This window comes from Pseudoliparis swirei, chromosome 22, assembly GCF_029220125.1.
Source record: "Pseudoliparis swirei isolate HS2019 ecotype Mariana Trench chromosome 22, NWPU_hadal_v1, whole genome shotgun sequence".
NCBI lineage: Eukaryota > Metazoa > Chordata > Actinopteri > Perciformes > Liparidae > Pseudoliparis > Pseudoliparis swirei.
In genome coordinates this window covers 22,113,341-22,135,041 of record NC_079409.1, presented here as the reverse complement: position 1 = coordinate 22,135,041, position 21,701 = coordinate 22,113,341, and the positions used below count along the sequence as shown (strand labels likewise).

The window sequence follows — 21,701 nt, the reverse complement described above, 5'->3', positions numbered from 1 at the left end:
GCTCCAGAGCCAGATCTCCAACAGGCCTCCGAGGAGCAAGTGGTACCAACACTTGATCCCATGATGCAGAGGTAACACAAACCTAAAGAGACTTCCTAGAAAGAAAGAAAATAAGGAACCCTAACCCCTAACCCACTAACCCTAACCTAACCCCAACCCTAACCCTAACTAACCCCTAACCCCTAACCTAACCCTAACTAACCAACCTAAACCCTAACCCTAAACCCTTCACCTAACCTAACCCTAAACTAACCCTAACCTAACCCTAACCTAACTACCCTAACCCTCCTAACCCTCTAACTAACTCTAACCCTAACACCTAACTTCTAACTAACCCTAACCTAACCCTAACCTAACCAACCTAACCTAACCTAACCCTAACCCTAAACCCTATCTCCAACCCCTAACCCTAACTAACCTAACTAACTAACCCTAACTACTAACCTACCTTCTTCCTTCCTTTTCTTTTTCTAAGAAGTCTCTTTAGGTTTGTGTTACCTTTGCATCATGGGATCAAGTGTTGGTCCACTTGCTCCTCGGAGGCCTGTTGAAGATCTGGCTCTGGAGCTTCTTCAAGCTGGGACTGAAGAAGCTCTCGCTGGTCTGCCGCTCCTTTACTGGTCCTGCAGATTCTGCTGGAGTCTCTCTGTGGAGAGACGACACTTGGTTGAAGATAGCTCGCTCTAGAGTTCTGGAGAGAAAGGAAGAAAAGAAAGGTCTGTACTCGGTCCATCTTGTTTGTAAAGGAGGCGACAAAGTGGCTCGGTAGAAGTGTGGAAGGAGAACCCTTGAAGGAGGACATCTCCTCCTTCCCCACCCTGCAGTGGTGGTCTAGGAGGCTGGAAAGGATAAAGAGTTGTTTGTGGTTAGAAAGATTCAATTTTGTTTCTGTTAAATGATCTTCTGGCTGCAGAGATAGAGCCAGAGAAGGAGAGAAGCGTTGACAGGTCAGCATTCGTCTCCATGATTCGATTTTCGCCATTTCCGTTTTGCGCTGGCGAGTGTCTCTCTGAGCACCGAGTCAGACCGACACGGAGACGCCTTCAGACACCTTATTAACCAGGTGAGCCCCTTTGTTTTTAAGGGCAACCTAGCCAAGACATGCAGCAACATAGTTCTATTGTCGCTTGTGTCTTGTCTCTTTTGTCCATTATTGTGGCCTGTGTCTCTTGTGTCTCTTGTTGTCTCTTGTGTCTCTTGTTGTCTCTTGTGTCTCCTGTTGTCTCTAGCCTTTTGTCTTTCTTTGATGTTTGTGGAATGGGTTCATCTTTTGGTACCATTTTTTGCTGGTGTTGGAGATCTCGGGCTGCTGGAGGATCTCTGTGGCCTGAAGAAGGGAGGTGTCCTCCTGCTCCAACGGGAGCTTGTTGTTTTCCTCAGCCTCCTTCTCTCGTCTGATATCTTCAAACATGATGTTCTGTTCCTCGATGGTAGCGGTCTTCTGGTCCAGGTCCAGGCGTGCTCCCTCTAGCTCCAGTAGCTTCTGATTCATCGTCTGAGTCAGAGCTGCTATGGCCTCCAGCTGGTCGTTGTTGTTGGCCTCGGCTGTCTGGAGATCTTTTTGGAGGGAGTTCCTGCCGCTCTCCAGGTCCTGGGTTGCTACCTGTGTCTCAAGGATCAACACATGATGTTCTTCAGTCATATCTGAGATGGTCCTTTCATAGATCTGGTTTTGGACCTCGGCTCTTTTCAGCTCTTCTTGGAGGGAGTCCTTCTCCTCCTCCAACACCAGATTGGTGCTTTCTGCGGCCTCTAAGTTGAGCAGATGTTGTTTGACCATCTCACTCAGAGCTGCTATGGTCCCAGCAGCTCTTTGGTGTTAACCTGGGCAGTGTGGAGCTCACCTTGAAGGGAAGCAACTCTCTGCTTCCACTTCCACAGGTCTTTCTTGAGCTTCTCTGTTTTCTGCTGGTAGATTTTGAGAGTCTCCTGGTCCTTGGCTGCCTCTTGATTGAGCGGATGGTGTTTCACCGTCTCATTCAGAGCAGCTATGGACTCCAGCTGCTCTTTGATCTTGAGCTGGGCCGTGTGGAGCTCACTTTGGAGGGAAGTGTTCTGCTCCTCCAACGCCAGCTGGGCTTTGATCTGGTGTTGGGCCGTGTGGAGCTCAGTTTTGAGGGAAGTGTCTGCCCTCCAACGCCAGCTGGGCTTTGATCTGGTGTTGGGCTGTGTGAGCTCTCTTTCCAGGAAGTCTTTTCTTGAGTCACAGCAGTAACGCTCTGCTTCCACCTGCAAAGGGATTCAGCCAGTGCGTTGGCTTCATCCAGCTGGTCTTTGATCTGGTGTTGGGCTGTGTGGAGCTCAGTTTTGAGGAAGGTGTTCTTCTCCTCCAACACCACCTGGGTGTTGTCCGGTGCCTTTAGACCGAGAGGCATCCGGTTCACTGTCTCCTTGAGAGAAGCAATGGTCTCCAGGTGTTCTTTGATGTTAACCTGGGCCGCGTGGAGATCTTGGCGGAGGTTGTTCCTCTCCTTCTCCAGGTCCTGGGCCGCAGCCTGTACCTCGCGGAGCTGAACAGAAGAATCCTCGGTCATATATGCGATGGTCCTTGCATATTTACGGTGTTTGACCTTGGCTTCTTTCAGCTGTGTTATTAGGGCAGTGTTCTCCTCCTCCAACACCACCTGGGTGTTGTCCGGTGCCTTTAGATCGAGAGGCATCCGGTTCACTGTCTCCTTGAGAGAAGCGTTGGTCTCCAGCAGGTCTTTGATGTTAACCTGGGCTGTGTGGAGCTCACTTTGAAGGGAAGTCTTTTCATCATTCACAGCCGTAACTCTCTGCTTCCACTTCCAAAGGTCTTTCTTCAGCTTTTCTGTTTTCTGATGATAAATGTTGAGAGTCTCCTGGTCGCTGGTGTTCTTCAGGGCTGGTGTTCTTCTCAATTTTTCATTTTCAACAGTTAGCCGTTTTATTTCTAACCGCTCGAGGTTCAGAATTTTATCAAACGTGATCTTGTTGTTCTCCATCAACTCGGTCAGAACGGTGACCGAGGCCTTTGCCCCGCAAAGGTCTTTCTCGAGTGTCTCAGATCTCCAGGCCTGGATCTTCTGAGCGTCCTCGCTGATGTTAACTTTCTGATCATGGATTATGCAGTTCTGCGCGAAAGCCTCCGGCAGCTGCATTTCTCCAATCAGATGGTCTTCTTGATAAACCGAACCTGCCGTATTTATCAAGTTGATCCTGATGTTTTCAAACTTTTCCTTTTCCTCGATATTCAGGGTGTTATCCATCTTGATCCCGTTGTTATCCATCTCGGTCAGAGCCCTGACCGAGGCCTTTGCCCTGCAAAGGTCTTTCCTGAGTGGCTTTGTTCTCCAGGCCTGGATCACCTCAGCCAGCTCGTCTTTGGTAACAACCGTCCCGATGTTTCCAACCTTTTCCTCCTGCTCGATCTTCAGGGTTTGATCCAACGTGGTCTTGTTCTTATCCATCAACTCGGTCAGAGCCCTGACCGAGGCCTTTGCCCCGCAAAGGTCTTTCTCGAGTGTCTCAGATCTCCAGGCCTGGATCTTCTGAGCGTCCTCGCTGATGTTAACCTTATCATCACGGATTATGCAGTTCTGCGCGAAGGCCTCCGGCAGCTGCATTTCTCCGGTGATCGTTGTTTGTTGATGCATGTCCTCCATAGCTATCAATCTGATCTTAATGTGTGCGGTTTGCTTCTCTCTTTGTGGTTTGCTTCTCTCTGTGTGCGGCTTACTTCTCTCTGTTTTTTTTCCCTTCTTCTTCTTTAATGGCGGTTGGCAAACAACTGTTTGGTGCTTCAGTATAATTTGTATATTTATTTATATTTATATATATATATATAAATATATATATATTAAAGTTTGACACTATGAAGACGCTAACTCTCTTTCACAATATTTGTTTTGAAGTGTTTATGTCTTATTTGCATTATGGGTCGGAACCTTTCTGTCCGGAACTAGTAAAACTGGATACTGTATTAGCCGTGCAATATACAAGTGAGGACTGCGTAGCTGCGGTTTAAACACACCGTGCACGAGCTTCGGTCCAACCGGAACTGCTCGTCTGTCGCGCGCTCACCTCCTTACCGCGGTGCTCGGTCCCGCTGCTCGGTCCGATGGAGATGTTCGCCTCGTTTGATGACTCCGTGTTCCTGGAGGCGCGTGCCCGCGTCCCCGTGACGTTGTCTGCCTACGACGCCAAAGTGTGTGAGCCGAAGGTGAGAGAGAGAGAGAGAGAGAGAGAGAGAGAGAGAGAGAGAGAGAGAGAGAGAGAGAGAGAGAGAGAGAGAGAGAGAGAGAGAGAGAGACTGCTGTGGTTCCTCTCAGTGGTTCTGTGATGTGTTCTCCGGTCCGTGTCTCTAAGGTTCTGCTGTGGTTCCTCTCAGTGGTTCTGTGATGTGTTCTCCGGTCCGTGTCTCTAAGGTTCTGCTGTGGTTCCTCTCAGTGGTTCTGTGATGTGTTCTCCGGTCCGTGTCTCTAAGGTTCTGCTGTGGTTCCTCTCAGTGGTTCTGTGATGTGTTCTCCGGTCCGTGTCTCTAAGGTTCTGCTGTGGTTCCTCAGTGGTTCTGTGATGTGTTCTCCGGTCCGTGTCTCTAAGGTTCTGCTGTGGTTCCTCAGTGGTTCTGTGAGGCCGCGGCGCTGCACACTGAGGATCCTCTGGAGAAGCTGAAGGTCTATAAGTTCAGAGGCGACCTGGCGGTGAGGCGAGGGAACCACCAGGTAACTCAGAGATGAGAGTTACATTTAAAGTGTAATAATAAGAAAAGAAAACGACAACAACCGAATTGAACAGGAAACATAAACGGCAAATTTCAAATGGATAAATTAATATTTTACGCCTGAAATGAGTCGGCAGAAGTAAATGCTGATCTGGTCACAGCCCGTTCTACAACATGGATAAATAACTGAATCACATTGAATTCACATTACATATTTATGTTATATTTACATATTATATCCAACAGAGTGAATAATATATTACTAACTAATTTATTAGAAGTGGTACCATGCAAAACCAGGTTACACCGTAATATTACACACACACACACACAGACTCTCACGCACATGCACACACACACACACACACACACAGACTCTCTCTTGCTCTGTCTCACACACGCAAATACACACACAGACTCACACACACACACACAGACTCTCTCTCTCACACACACACACACACACACAGACTCTCTCTCACACACACACACACACACACTGACTCTCTTACACACACACACAGACTCTCTCTCTCTCACACACACACACACACACTGACTTACACACACACACACAGACTCTCTCTCACACACACACACACACACACACACACACACACTGACTCTCTTACACACACACACAGACTCTCTCTCACACACACACACACACATTGAATCTCTCTTACACGCACACACATACTCTCACACAAACTCTTACACGCACACACATACTCTCACACAAACTCTCACATACACATACTCTCTCTCACACACACACAAACTCTCACAATCACACACATTCTCTCTCTACACACACACACACACACACACACACACGTGTTTCTCCAACACGTTTACCTAGTGAGACCAAATCCATTCAAACACTGGCGCGTGTGGCGGCATGTCATTCACACCGCTGGCCACCAGAGGGCGCTAATGCTCGCCGTTCGCAGGAAGCCCTGGAGGCGTACGGCGGCTGCCTGCAGTGGGTCTCCCGCACCAACCTGACGGTCCGGAGGGACATGCTGGAGGGGATGGCCCGGTGCTGCGCCCAGCTGGGCCACCGGCGCCGCGCGCTGGACTTCGCCAACTCGCTGGTACATTCCTGAGCTTCTTTGAATGTTTCGGCACACTGTGAATATAAGTATAGCTTTTGTGTTGGTGGACTTTTATTCTGGATGTCATTTTCATTCACGGGTGAGTGACTTTGTTTTGTGCTTCAGCTTCAAGGTGTTTCTGCTTTTATGAACTCTGATATTTAAGGTTGTCAAACGGGAATCTCATTACACAAAGTCCACAGATTCAATATTTGCTTTTTGTTCGTTATTGCAATTAAGATAGATAGATAGATAGATATATACTTTATTAATCCCCAAGGGGAAATTTGTCGAGCCAGTAGCAGCAACACACAAGAATAAAAATAAAAATAAAAAACACAAATATAATATAATTGTCCATTGTCTCTTAAAACACCAGAAGAAAGTTCCACCTGTGACAGAACTTTACTTTATTACTTTATTAAATGCTCTGTGATCTTATTTCTTGGTCTTACTCTCGTCATCTGTGATCTTTCTCCAGAGCAAAGAAGTGTCCAACACCTGCCACCTGACCAGCCTCCTGCTGCTCAAGGTCAGCACACACACACACACACACACACACACACAGACTAACACACACACGGACTAAGACACACACAGACACACACAGACTAACACACACAAACACACACTCTCTCACACACACACAGACTCACACACACACACACACACACACATAGATAGAGTCTCTATCTCTCTCACACACACACAGACAGACACAGACTCTCTCTATCTCACTCACAGACAGACACACAGACTCTCTGACACACACAGACTCTATCTCTCTCTCACACACACACACATAGACACACAGACAGAGACTCTCACACACACACACATACTCTCTCTCACACAGACAGACTCTATCTCTCTCTCACACACACAGACACAGAGACTCTCACACACACACACACACACACACACACACATACTCTCCCTCACACACACACAGACTATCTCTCTCACACACACACACAGACACATAAAACCCATTGTTCTGTGCGAACGGTTATTGTTTTTATTGAAGGAGCTCTATTCTTTTACTGAAGGTCAGCATCTACCAGCATTTCGGGGCGGTGGGATCAAAGATGTCGGCCCTGCAGCAGCTGTGCAGCCTGCTGCCCTTTAACCCCTGGCACTGGTACGACCTGGGGCAGACGTGTCTGCCTCTGCTGGACAGCGGCGGAACTGCAGGTAGGAGTCCATCCGCAGGTAGGATTCATTACCAGATAGGAGTCATTACCAGGTAGGAGGTAGGAGTCATTACCAGGTAGGAGTCATTACGAGGTAGGAGTTCATTACCAGGTAGGAGTCCATCAGCAGGTAGGAGTCCATTAGCAGGTAGGAGTCATTACCAGGTAGGAGTCATTACCAGGAAGGAGGTAGGAGTCATTACCAGGAAGGAGGTAGGAGTCATTACCAGGTAGGAGTCATTACCAGGAAGGAGGTAGGAGTCATTACCAGGTAGGAGGTAGGAGTTCATTACCAGGTAGGAGGTAGGAGTTCATTACCAGGTAGGAGGTAGGAGTCATTACCAGATAGGAGGTAGGAGTCCATTACCAGGTCGGAGGTAGGAGTCATTACCAGGTAGAAGGTAGGAGTCATTAGGAGGTAGGAGTCATTACCAGGAAGGAGGTAGGAGTTCATTACCAGGTAGGAGTCATTACCAGGAAGGAGGTAGGAGTCATTACCAGGTAGGAGGTAGGAGTTCATTACCAGGTAGGAGGTAGGAGTCATTACCAGGTAGGAGGTAGGAGTTCATTACCAGGTAGGAGGTAGGAGTCATTACCAGATAGGAGGTAGGAGTCCATTACCAGGTAGGAGGTAGGAGTCATTACCAGGTAGGAGGTAGGAGTCATTACCAGGAAGGAGGTAGGAGTTCATTACCAGGTAGGAGGTAGGAGTCATTACCAGGAAGGAGGTAGGAGTCCATCAGCAGGTAGGAGTCCATTAGCAGGTAGGAGGTAGGATTCATTGCCAGGTAGGAGGTAGGAGTCCATTACCAGGTAGGAGTCAATACCAGGAAGGAGGTAGGAGTCATTACCAGGTAGGAGTCATTACCAGGTAGGAGGTAGGAGTCATTACCAGATAGGAGGTAGGAGTCCATTACCAGGTAGGAGGTAGGAGTCATTACCAGGTAGGAGGTAGGAGTCATTACCAGGAAGGAGGTAGGAGTTCATTACCAGGTAGGAGGTAGGAGTCATTACCAGGAAGGAGGTAGGAGTCCATCAGCAGGTAGGAGTCCATTAGCAGGTAGGAGGTAGGATTCATTGCCAGGTAGGAGGTAGGAGTCCATTACCAGGTAGGAGTCAATACCAGGAAGGAGGTAGGAGTCATTACCAGGTAGGAGTCATTACCAGGAAGGAGGTAGGAGTCATTACCAGGAAGGAGGTAGGAGTCATTACCAGGTAGGAGGTAGGAGTTCATTACCAGGTAGGAGGTAGGAGTCATTACCAGGTAGGAGGTAGGAGTCATTACCAGATAGGAGGTAGGAGTCCATTACCAGGTCGGAGGTAGGAGTCATTAGGAGGTAGGAGTCATTACCAGGAAGGAGGTAGGAGTCATTACCAGGTAGGAGGTAGGAGTCATTACCAGGTAGGAGGTAGGAGTCATTAGGAGGTAGGAGTCATTACCAGGTAGGAGGTAGGAGTCATTACCAGGTATGAGGTAGGAGTCATTAGGAGGTAGGAGTCATTACCAGGAAGGAGGTAGGAGTTCATTACCAGGAAGGAGGTAGGAGTCATTACCAGGTAGGAGGTAGGAGTCATTAGGAGGTAGGAGTCATTACCAGGTATGAGGTAGGAGTCATTAGGAGGTAGGAGTCATTACCAGGAAGGAGGTAGGAGTCATTACCAGGTAGGAGTCATTACCAGGAAGGAGGTAGGAGTCATTACCAGGTAGGAGGTAGGAGTCATTACCAGGTAGGAGTAATTACCAGGTAGGAGGTAGGAGTCATTACCAGGTAGGAGGTAGGAGTTCATTACCAGGAAGGAGGTAGGAGTTCATTACCAGGTAGGAGGTAGGAGTCATTACCAGGTAGGAGGTAGGAGTCATTAGGAGGTAGGAGTCATTACCAGGTATGAGGTAGGAGTCATTAGGAGGTAGGAGTCATTAGGAGGTAGGAGTCATTACCAGGTATGAGGTAGGAGTCATTAGGAGGTAGGAGGTAGGAGTCATTACCAGGGAGGAGTTTCCTGTAGCATCGATGCAGGCGACTCGTTGATTCATCCTTTTTCCCTCCGTCTATTGTTGATGAACACTTTTGCTTTAATACATTTTTTTCTTTTCAGTCACGGAAAAAACCGAATCAATGAAGATTAAATAATTGGTGCTCACGGTCTGAAGTGTTTGTCTCTTCAGTCGGGTCGAGTTCCCCAGAGAGGTGTGAGTCATCAGAAGAGCAGAATGATGGAGGGACTGAGCAACAACAACAGGAGGAGGAGGAGGAGGAGGAGGAGGAGCTCAATGAGAACATCATCTGGCTGAAGGCGTGCACCTGCTTCATCAGGACCAGGTACAGAGATGAAGAACACGCGACGCTTCAAGTCACACTTTATATGGTAATAGTTTAAAATAGTTCATTAAAGATGATCTCACCTGTGTGGCGCAGAGCTTCAGCCTCGTTGGGCTGTCTCTCTCTAAAATGTGAAATGCCCCACACCTGTGAGAAAAGACCTGTTGTTGTTGTTGTTGTCGTTGTTGTCGTAAACTTTTCTTGAGCCCACACATTGAACATCCAGAGATGTCTTGGTCATTGCCAGAGGACAACAGTTAAATAAATCACCCATAATTCAATCAAATGACTTTAAATGTATTATAATCATGAAGAGCGTCGTATCAAACTACCCCGTTATGTTCCATCTGATGAATAAATATTCATATATTTTAACAGCAAAAGATTTAGTTTGGGGTCAAAATGAAAAGTTCACAATTAATTTGATAAAAAGTAATTTCACAAACAACTCTTTATCAAATGAAGGAACGGAAATACTGAAGTGTCCCCATTTGTATTTGATTTATTTAAACTGACGGTCCATATCTGGGTCCAGGTGTGACCTCAGCCCCGAGGTTAGACAGCGAGGAGCTCCACCTCCTCATCATCCGGAAACATCCGCCAAGCAACATGTGCTCCGAGTGTTTAAATGTGAATCCTCGTCTCCTCCTTCCTCCTCGTGTCTCCTTGTGTCTCCTCCTTCCTCCTCGTGTCTCCTCCTGTCTCCTCCTTCCTCCTCGTGTCTCCTCCTTCCTCCTTGTGTCTTCTCCTTCCTCCTCGTCTCCCCTCCTGTCTCCTTGTGTCTTCTCCTGTCTCCTCCTGTCTCCTTGTGTCTTCTCCTTCTTCCTCCTGTCTCCTTGTGTCTTCTCCTTCTTCCTCGTGTCTCCTCGTCTCCTCCTGTCTCCTTGTGTCTCCTCCTTCCTCCTTGTGTCTTCTCCTGTCTCTTCGTGTCTCTTCGTCTCCCCTCCTGTCTCCTCCTGTCTCCTTGTGTCTCCCCTCCTGTCTCCTCGTGTCTTCTCCTTCCCCCTTGTGTCTCTTCCTGTCTCATCTCCGCTCCTCCTTCCTCCTCATGTCTCCTTGTCTCCTCCTGTCCCCTCGTCTCCTTGTGTCTCTTCGTCTCTCTTCCTGTCTCCTCGTGTCTCTCCTCGTGTCTCTTCCTGTCCCCTCGTCTCCCCTCCTGTCTCCTCGTGTCTCCTGTCTCCTCGTGTCTTCTCCTTCCTCCTCGTGTCTCCTCCTGTCTCCTCGTATCTCTTCCTGTCTCCTCGTGTCTCCTGTCTCCTCGTGTCTCCTCCTCCTGTCCCCTCGTCTCTCCTCCTGTCTCATCTCCTGTCTCCTCGTGTCTCCTGTCTCCTCGTGTCTTCTCCTTCCTCCTCGTGTCTCCTCGTGTCTCCTCGTCTCTCCTCTCCTCTCTCCTCGTGTCTTCTCCTGTCCTCCTCGTGTCTCCTCGTGTCTCGTGTCTCCTCCCCTCCTGTCTCCTCGTGTCTTCTCCTTCCTCCTCGCCTCTCCTCGCCTCCTCCTGTCTCCCGTAGACTCCTGCTCAGGATCCTCCGGCAGCAGCAGTCCTCCTTCGTGCTGCGGCGGGCGGAGCGCGCTCTGCAGACCACAGAGGAGGCGCTCCAGAGGCTGAGTCCCGGAGACAGCGCCACGCAGGCCCTGACGGAGGTGAGGAGTCTCTCCAGCCTCCGTCCACACGGCCGGTTGTGCGACCTCCAGAGTCTCACTCTCTCTCTCTTGCCCGCCCCCTCAGGTGCTGTCGGAGGACCTGATCCCAGACCGGATGAGGGAGGACTACCAGGACGGGGACAGCGTGGCCAATGTGTGTGTGCAGAGCTTCAGGGAGCGCTGGTGGGACAAGATCCTCCTGACGGGGGCGCTGGGGGCCGGCGGCCGCGGGACCCGGGCGGCGCGGCGCCGGCGCTCCGGAGGTTCCGAAGAACACGCCGACGTCCTCCCGCCGCGTCAATCTCATCAAGACGCGAATTGAACTGGACCGAGTGAAAGCCACGGGGGGGAGGGGCAGTCGCTAAATGTCACAAAATCCCCCCAAAAAGCACAAACTGCAGACGTATAAATCACATTCTCAAGCTGATGGATTTCTCTCTCGCGGTGGATCTTACGGAACAAAGCTGCAGCCACTTCATGCTGTGCAACGTATCATGAGACGGTTAAACATCTTTGAATGTTCTGCCTAAAAGGTCACGCGTGCCTTAACATGTTCATGTCTTAAGGAGGATTTTCGTAAGTATCTATGGAAAAAAGGCCTGTTTTTTTATCTTATGGTTTATGAGCCGTCGTATTTCAGCTGCTCCTTGATTTACGGGACAGCTGGTGAAAAACGTTCCACTGTAAGCGAAAGAGAGCCAGCTGGTCTCGTATATTACAGTAAGAAAAATAAAAGACATTCCATGATTACAATATGATTTAAATCCTTTATTTTCTTTAATAAAATCCCCTGGTACATGCGCACAGATGCTTGTACTTCATTGCCTGATGGACCTTTATGGTCTGTTAGTTTTGTTTTAATTTTTATTTATTATCCAGCATTTGCCGGATCAGATGTGGAATCGGCTAATTACTAAAAACAGAAAACATTTTGTCTTTTTTTTAAATCGCATCTTTTTAGATTTAGACAGATAAAAAATATATATATTTACAAACTTAGATCAATAATATTTTGAGAAATAAAGATTTTAATTGTTTTATTCCTCGACTCAAAAGCAGATGCTCTGAAAGTTTAAATTTTATTAGACATTACACTAGTTTCATACATATATTTTATATTATATGGAGTTTTACAGAACTTAGTTCGGGAGCAATGACCACGCCCCGAACGTAGCTCACTTCCGCGTACGAGAGCATTTAAACCGAGCACACCTGCCCATCTCCCCGTAACTCTGTCTCTACATCCCGTAGCAGCATGGACACAGAACTCTCACTCACCGCTTCCGATGCCGACCTCTTCGCAGACGAGCCGATAACGCCCGAAGACCCAGAGACCCCACCGTCTCCCGCCATACATCGCCGCCGGCGACCGCGACATACAGTAAGCGTCACTCACGGCTCCGGAAACCGATCCCCGGGCAGCCCGACGCCATCGGCCCCTCACAATCCAACAGCCCCGGGCGGAGATCCCGTCTCCGTCGCCCGAGGGACATCGCCCCTCCCCGACGGCACTCTTCCAGTCGCTCGAACGCCAGGCGCTCGAACGCCAGCCGCGATCGGTCTCCACGCCGACGCCCCGCCGAGCGCCGTACTCTAAACAACGCGGGGTGGACAGTGCGTAAATTGAAAGATGCACTCACCGAGCGCAACATCCCGTTTTTCGAATCCGACAGGAAAGCACGATTATATCAACGCCTGACTGAACACCAGCGGAACACCACGGCACTTCCGGGTTCCCAGCGCCGCGCCAGCAGCAACGCCGATGACGTCACTACGCGAACCACGGCCGCAGCAGCGCTGCCTCACACAGAGGGCCAGGTTGCATCGCAACCCCCCCAGCATGCCCTCAACCCAGAGGCCACCCACCCGGCAGGCTCCCGCGTACAGCCTTCACTTCCACCCCATGCACATGCTTCCTTCCATCCAAGCACCTCTTCCCACCCCTCCGTCGTTCCCGTTCCCCCCCCTACCCCCTACCCCTACCCCTTTCATTACCCTTCCCTCCCCCATCTCCCAAACGTGTGTAATACTAACCTGCATACAACCTTTCATTCCACAGGTCAGCCAGCATCAGTTCACAACTTCCTTCCACAGCACGTACCTCCACCCGCCAGGCCCACCCTCGCCATAGCAACACCTCCAGCACACCCACCCACCCGACCATCCCGTTATCTAACTCCATCAGGCAGCAGATTCTCACGGTAACTACGTCGACCTCGCCCATCTCATCCACCCATCAGCTAGCAACACCCAGACCCTGGAGAACTGCTCACCATATTCGGCCCGTCGAGCTGAGCCAGCCTCCCCACCCGGTCCAAAGAACTCACGACAACGGAGTTCGCGTACGCTTTCTCCCTGTACCGTGACGTCATCTGCTCCGCCCTACCCGACCGCAGGCCCGAGCTGGACAACTACTTAACGTTAATCCTCAATTTAGCCTTGCGGTTCGGCAACAACGGGTTCTGTAGCTACCACGTCCTGTTTGCTTCCGAGGCCGCCGGCCGCGTGCAACAGTACAACCAGGGCACATATTGGGGAACCCTCGACCCAGAATTATATTGTCGAGTTTTTGCATCCCGCCCTTCCCTTAACTGCGAACTCTGCAGCGCACCAGCCCACCCAGCCTCCTCATGCTTCCTCTCTGCAACTCAGCCGCAACCAATTCCCCTTAAACAAAGTCCCACCTCCCACCACAGCCCGCCCCCCGCAGCCCCCCGCCCCTACCCCGTCAAACCAGCCCCCCGCCCTCCCGCCAAGGATACAGACCGGAGAGGAAGACCCATCCTCTACCAGGGCGGAAAGACGGTCTGCAACAATTTCAACGACCTGGGATGCAACGCCTCCAGCTGTCGATTCCTCCACACCTGCTCCTTCTGCGGCGGGGCCCACACAAAATCAACCTGCCCCCATAACCCTCTAAAACACAAGCTCTGTAAGTACCTCGGGACACCGATTAACATCCCCGCGTTAGCCTCCGCACTGGAGGGACACCCAGACCCCCAGTTCACGAGTTATCTTTTACAAGGTCTCACTCACGGTTTCCACCCAGGCGTATCTGCAGTACCACAGTCTTCCTTTACGTGCAAAAACCTGCAGTCAGCCACCGCCGAGCCCGACATAGTTGCCAAACTCTTAGCCCAGGAAGTTAAAAACTCATTCATGATCGGCCCACTCACCAGCCCACCTTTCCCCATAGTTAGAATAAGCCCCATCGGAATAGCTACCAGGAAATATTCGGGCAAAAAGAGGCTAATTATAGACCTCTCAGCACCTCGCGGCTCCTCAACCCCAAGCATCAACAGCCTCATCCCCAGCGCAGACTACTCCATGCAGTACACAACAATTGGCCATGCCACATCCCTCATCCGCCTCAGCCGAGGAGCCTGGCTGTCCAAAGCTGACATCAACAGCGCTTTTAAAATAATGCCCATCCACCGGATTACTGGCACCTCTTGGCGTCTCCTGAACGGCGCTTACTACTTTGCCGTACGCCTGACCTTCGGGTGCAAAAGCAGCCCCAAAATCTTTGACTGCTTATCCGAGGCACTCTGTTGGGTCCTAGCGAATGTCCATAAACTCCCCTACGTCATCCACCTCTTGGACGACTTCCTCACCGTCACACCACCTTCCTCCCCGCACACGGCCTCCATGCCCTGACCTCCTTGTTCCAGGAACTCGGCGTCCCCCTTTCTGCAGAGAAAACCGCAGGTCCCAGCACGTCACTGGAATTCCTCGGCATCACCCTCGACTCGGTCCTATTCCAAGCGTCTCTACCCCTCGAGAAAACCAACCGCATTTCCCTAATTATCTCCAATTTCCTCCTGACCCCCACATGCACCAAGCGCCAACTCCTCTCACTGCTAGGCCACCTTAATTACGCCATTCGTATCATTCCCCAAGGTCGTTCCTTCTTGTCCTACCTTCTCTCAGTCGCCGCTTCCGCCGAAAACCTCCAGACACACGTCACGCTCGACAACGCATGCCAAACAGAGCTTAAACTATGGCACCAGTTCCTCTCCTCGTGGAATGGAATCTCCTTCTTCTATGATGACCACATTACAAAACCGGAAGGCATCCAGCTCTACACAGACGCAGCACCCTCAATAGGCTTCGGCGGCCTCTTCGTCAACAAATGGTTTTCAGCCGACTGGCCGGTGGAATTTGCGTCCCTGACTCCCTCCTCCGCGATCTCAGAATTATATCCCATCGTCATCGCAGCCATTCTTTGGGGGCCTGAATGGTCCAAAAAGACAATAACTTTTTACACCGACAACAGCGCAGTAGTTGACATAATCAACAAAGGGCGGTCACGCTGCCTAGACATCATGCAGTTCATGCGCAGACTAACCCTAATTTCGGCCCGGTGTCAGTTCATCATCAGAGCCACCCACATCCCAGGTCACAAAAACCTCATCGCCGATTCACTCTCCCGTTTCTCATTTCAGAAATTCAAACGATTAGCACCAGCCTCGGAACCCCAGCCGACTCCGGTCCCACCGTTTTCAGCCACCATCTTCATCTGACCCCTCAACTACGACACCTGATCTCCGCCTCCCAAGATGCCATCATCACTAGCGTCGCACCACGAACACTGTCTTCGTACCTCACAGGATGGCACAGCTTTAAAGCTTTTCACGCCTTTGCCGGCTTGCCATTCCCATCACTCGACGTCCTCACCCTCACAAACTTCGTCACATACGCCCACTCCCGCACCATCAGGTCAGCGACCATAAAAGTCTATCTAAGCGGAATCAATTTCCTCACCAAACTGTCCACAGGGGCGCCCTGTCCCGCCACAAACCACTCGCACATAGCCATGCTCCTTAAAGGCCTGCGCAACACCGAACCTATCTCTGCCCCTCACTCCGGACCTCCTCACTCGCTGCATCCAGACACTCCGTTCAGGCTACCTGTCTCCATTCACGGACAAAACGCTAGAATCCATGTTCCTGCTAGCGTTTTTTGGGTTCTTGCGTTGCTCCGAGTTTACCACTCCGACCTCGGTCCACCACCCGTCGCTACACGCCACCATTTCCGACGTCTCCATCCATCCTCCCGACACCATCACATATCTCCTCAAACGCAGCAAGACTAACCAGCACGGTCCACCTCAGCGCGTCTACCTCTTCCGCCAAGAATCGTTCCTGAGTCCGTACGAGCCCATCTGCGACTACCTAAACTCAAGATCAACGAGCCCAACCCAAGACCCCCTGTTTATCACCGAGACAGGGAAGGGGGCCACGCGGTCCTGGTTCCTCCACCACTTCCGCCAGGTCCTAGCCAGATCCGGCATACCCCCCGCGTCATACTCGTGCCACTCTTTCCGCATCGGCGCCGCCTCCGCTGCCGCAAGCCGAGGAATACCCGACCACGTCATAAAGATGCTCGGCCGGTGGTCCTCCTCCGCATATCTCTCCTACATTAGCTCCAACCTGAACGCCATCAGGAACGCTCACCGGTGCTTGTCTACCTGAAGCTACCTTTTGGGGGATTCAGCCTTCCGAAGCTTCAAGAGGAGACAACCCCCACCCACGAGTCTCCACTCCCCGTTCCCGCAGCTACCGGGACACCGGCAACCCGCCGTCTCACCCCGCCGACCTTCTCTCTCTCACCCACCTAACCCCTCTACCTCCCTTACCTCTTACCCCTCGACCGTCATCCCGTTCCACTCGACCCCATCCCTACATCCCTCATCCCTACATCCCTTCCCCTCGACCCCTTTTCCTTTTCTCTCTTTCGCAATAAACCGATCAAACTCATATCGCTATCAGCGTGGTCATTGTTAGTGAAATAAAAGATATATATTATATATATATATTATATAAGTATATATATATATATTATAGGGCTGCATGGTGGTGTAGTGGCTAGCACTGTCGCCTCACAGCAAGAGGGCCGTGGGTTCAATTCCTGGGGCGGTCCTTCTGTGTGGAGTTTGCATGTTCTCCCCGTGGCAGCGTGGGTTCTCCGGCTTTCTCCCACAGTCCAAAGATATGCAGCAGGTTAATTAATCTATAAATTGCCCATAGGTGTGAATGTGAGAGTGAATGGTTGTGTGTCTCTATGTGTGCCCTGAGATGGACTGTGACCTGTCCAGGGTGTCCCCCGCCTTCACCCTGTCAGCTGGGATCGGCTCCAGCGCCCCGCGACCCTAATGAGGATGAAGCGGTATTGATAATGGATGGATATATATTATATATAATATGTATAATATATTATATATGTATTATATATATAGTATATGTATATTTATATATATTATAATTTATATATATTATTATAATATATATTATAATATATAGAATATATATATAATGTATATATATAGAATATATATATCATATATAATATATATATATTATCTATTATAAACATTATATATATATATAATATATATATGATATATATATCCTCATGAAGGTTTCATTCTGCTGTGGACCGGCCTCACGTCCGCCCGTCCCGACCCGTAAGAGGTGCTGAAGAAGCTTTGGCGAGCCACGGGCCCGGGTCTTTCCGTATGACTCTGGATCATCCAGTTTTGTCTTGGGGGGGGCCTTCCCTTCTGGAGTGAGGCTTCTGGGCCCGATAAGAACAGCTTGGAGTTCATCCGGAGCCGAGGTTTGAGAAAAGCTCCCGTGGCCGACGGACCCGGCGCCTCTGGACTTGGGTTTGCCTGGCGGGAGGCGGGTCGGTGGCATCTCTGGGGCGGGTCTGGCCTCCGGGCTCCGAGTGAAGACATGAGCGTCTGCAGCCCAGGGGCCCGTCCTCTCTGGTGGCTCAAAGGGAACCGCAGGCCCGTCTTTGGCTGCTTTGTGGGAGGAGGCGGTTCTTTGGGATGATCCGACCGGAAGTCAACTTTGGGTTTGAATATAAGTGAACAGACCCACTGTCGCCGACTCGAGTCCAGACCCGCGGCGGCCCCCGACGGCTCCGTCAACCGGTTCCTGTTCCTCCGCCAAAAGAAAAGACCATCAGTACCCACGTCGTGGCCCTCGAGATCGGCCTTGAACGTCGGCTGGCGGCTGACGATCCGGCGCTGGCCCGGCGTGGGGGACGCGGCGTGTCGGGGGATCGGCTCGCGGGCCCTCGAGTTCTTCTCAGCTGTCGTGATGATAAGCTGAGACTGAACGCGTGAGACGTGGGTCAGCCGGAGAGGGTTTGAGTGACTCTGGGTCGGGTTCTGAGTCTCCACCAGAGGGTCCACATTTCTTTGTGCACCGTGCTGGGTGAGTACGGCCCCCGCTGTGTGTTTTGATTGGCCCACAGGTTGAACGAGCGGTTCTGGGTGCAGCTCTATAGGTTCTGGGTGCAGCTGTAGTGGTTCTGGGTGTAACTGTAGTGGTTCTGGGTGGAGCTTTAGAGGTTCTGGGTGCAGCTGTAGAAGGTCTGGATTCAGTTGTAGAGGTTCTGGGTGCAGCTTTAGAGAGTCTGGTTCTGGCTGTAGAGGTTCTGATTCCGGCTGTAGAGATTCTGGTTCTGGCTGTAGAGGTTCTGGTTCTGGCTGTAGAGGTTCTGATTCCGGCTGTAGAGGTTCTGGTTCCGGCTGTAGAGGTTCTGGTTCTGGCTGTAGAGGTTCTGGTTCCGGCTGTAGAGGTTCTGATTCCGGCTGTAGAGGTTCTGGTTCCGGCTGTAGAGGTTCTGGTTCTGGCTGTAGAGGTTCGGGTTCCGGCTGTAGAGGTTCTGGTTCTGGCTGTAGAGGTTCTGATTCCGGCTGTAGAGGTTCTGGTTCCGGCTCTAGAGGTTCTGATTCCAGCTGTAGAGGTTCTGGTTCTGGCTGTAGAGGTTCTGGTTCCGGCTCTAGAGGTTCTGATTCCAGCTGTAGAGGTTCTGGTTCCGGCTGTAGAGGTTCTGGTTCCGGCTGTAGAGGCCGGGCATCCGGTGAGTTCTGTTGATTGCTTAAAACCGGAATTTCTGCTTCGCTCTGATCGTTTTGAGCATCTCGATTCTGGACTTCAAGGCACGTTGTTTCGGTCGGGCCCGATCTGGAATTGATGTCATTTTGATCTGCGTGGCGAGGAAGAGCGCGAGGAAGAGCGCGAGGCACCATGATGAAATACACGAAGCCGGGGATGGGTTTGGAGCTGGAGTACAGCCGCAGGAACTCCTCATGGAAAGGAACGGCCGCGCTGCCCTTCACCAGAACCACAAGACTACGATGGACCTGCCAGGACAGCCAGCAGAAACTGAGGAACACACACACACACACACACACAGATACACACATACAGATACACACACAGTATTAATAGGAGAGACACAAATTAAGAGTCACAAAAGTGGACGCTGACTAGACATGCCAACATGTTAGATATACTTATATACAATTAGAATAATTCATTTGTGTTTGTGTGTGTGTGTGTGTGTACCTGTATGAGCCGGTCAGCACCTCAGTCCAGTCAGTGATGATAAACGTCTCTGTGATGTGGCCGGTCAGCTTCCTGCCTGACTTGGCACAATAGGTTTGTCCATCCACGCTGCGCACTGACAGTTTCTACACACACACACACATGGACACACACACACACACACAAACTGCAAGTATTACTCAAGTATTCAACATGTTCAAGTTTTATTTTGATTAAGGGATTTCACAGACAACTATACTTAGACAAAACACTGAGGGAAAGTGTTGATCTGTCGCCCTAGTGGACAAAAGGTGTATGACATGAGGGCTTTGACTCCCTCGTGGCGACACACGTGAGCACGTCCTCCTCCAGAGAAAGAACACGAGAAACTGAACCTACGTTTACGACGTTGCTCTTTGAGTTCATGAACATGTCCAAGTTAAAGATTTGTGTTGGTGGAATATCACTTAAATGTCCACTTGTACCTTTAGGCGCACTGAATGAAGCCAAGTTCAGACATGGAGAGGAAGAGGAAGATGAAGAGGGGGGGACTCACGGGGAAGCTCTTGCTGTTGAGGTTGAGTTCGTGCCACATGCTGACGAACAGGTGCAGGTGGAGGTGGTCCAGCAGCAGGTGGACCGACACGTTCCTCCTGCTCGCCTCCAGGAGGTCACAGAGCAGCTCCACGTCACTGAAGCTGCCCATCACGATGGCCAGGGCCTACACACACACACACACACACACACGGACAGAGAGAGACACACACACACACGGACAGAGAGAGACACACACACACACACACAGAGACACACACACACAGACACACACACATAGACAGAGACACACACAGAGACACACAGACACAGACACACATAGACAGAGACACACACACACGCAGGCACACACACACAGAGACACGCACACACACAGACAAAGATACACAGACATAGACAGAGACACACATGCAGAGACACACACACACACAGACAAAGATACACAGACATAGACACACACACACACACACCTTCTCAGCCTTCCTCATGAACTCTCTGACCAGGTCCTTCATGCTCGTGGCCTTGAGGTCGGACTGCAGGTGCAGCTCCACGTCGGGCTCCTCCAGCACCGGCTCCGCCCGCCTCTCACCTGGGAACACACACACAATCACAGGGATTCACCACGGAGTATTCTCCACAGGATTCATCAAGTTACATCAGAACCTTTCATCAAGGAATGTGTCACGGCGGGGCCGCGCGACAATAAACAACAACAACCAACACAGGGCGAGAATTAAGAATATAAATATAAGATAAAGTGCACAGACTTTAACAGAGGTTTCAGAACTTTAACCAGTGAGTCAGTTTAAAGTGACAAGTGTATTTAAAGTGAAGAGTTACGTGTATTTGAAGTATATTTAAGTTTATTAAGGGGAGAATTAATCGATGTGCAGGGGAGGGACCGGAAGGAAATTGTCCTGGAGATGACAGTCAGTCAGAGGGGGACCCGGGCTCTGTTCATGAGGGGGGGGGGGGACCCGGGCTCTGTTCATGAGGGGTGGGGACCTGGGCTCTGTTCATGAGGGTGGGGACCGGGCTCTGTTCATGAGGGGTGGGGACCCGGCTCTGTTCATGAGGGGGTGGGGACCCGGGCTCTGTTCATGAGGGGGGGGACCCGGGCTCTGTTCATGAGGGGTGGGGACCCGGACTCTGTTCATGAGGGTGAGTGGGGGACCCGGGCTCTGTTCATGAGGGGGGGTGTGGGACCCGGACTCTGTTCATGAGGGTGAGTGGGGGACCCCGGCTCTGTTCATGAGGGGGGGACCCCGGCTCTGTTCATGAGGGGGGGTGGGGGACCCGGGCTCTGTTTGGCGCCCCCCGGTATAAGATAACTATTTCTTGGAGCAGACTGAAAGGATCTCCTCAGACCTGTGAGAGTCGAGTCGCTGTCCGTGGAGCTCGCCGGGCGCTGAGCGGCGGAGGAGCTCTCCACCTCCGCGAAGCTGTCGATCGCATCAGGATCATCTGAGGGAAACAAAACCTCCGTCAGGATCTCCAATTTCAATCCAGTTATTATATATCGCGCAATATCACAAATTCCCCTTTAGCTATATGTACACATACATCCCTGACCTTTGACCTCACATCGGATCAGGAAGAACACTAAAAAAATAAAAATAAACCCTTTCAGGGGGATAAAAGAGAAGAATCCTTCAGGAGAGCAGCAGAGGAGGAATAGATGTCACGTGACCAGAATTAAGTATTATAGAGTTAAATAAACACGTAATGAATGCTGTGATGTGCAAAAAATGATACAACCGGTAATAATTATATTTTATATCTAACGAATCGCTCTCTTAGTAACATTTGATGTTTTCAAAGACACAAATGGAGGTGTCCGACCTGCGCGCGCGTCCCTCGCGTGC

The 21,701-nt window shown here is 50.7% G+C and overlaps 1 protein-coding gene and 1 pseudogene across 1 annotated transcript; both read left to right on the top strand.

The window, feature by feature from the left end:
* The first annotated feature begins 4,021 nt into the window (after positions 1–4,021).
* Positions 4,022–11,737, top strand: zgc:101716 (uncharacterized protein LOC492784 homolog). Its single transcript, XM_056444081.1, has 8 exons — positions 4,022–4,183; positions 4,584–4,685; positions 5,638–5,781; positions 6,263–6,313; positions 6,831–6,975; positions 9,142–9,295; positions 10,804–10,936; positions 11,022–11,737. The coding sequence occupies exons 1-8, from the start codon at positions 4,082–4,084 to the stop codon at positions 11,256–11,258; spliced, it is 1,068 nt and encodes a 355-aa protein (XP_056300056.1). The 5' UTR covers positions 4,022–4,081; the 3' UTR covers positions 11,259–11,737.
* A 1,487-nt stretch (positions 11,738–13,224) lies between these two features.
* On the top strand, positions 13,225–16,695 carry LOC130212931 (uncharacterized; annotated as a pseudogene).
* The last annotated feature ends 5,006 nt before the right edge of the window (positions 16,696–21,701 follow it).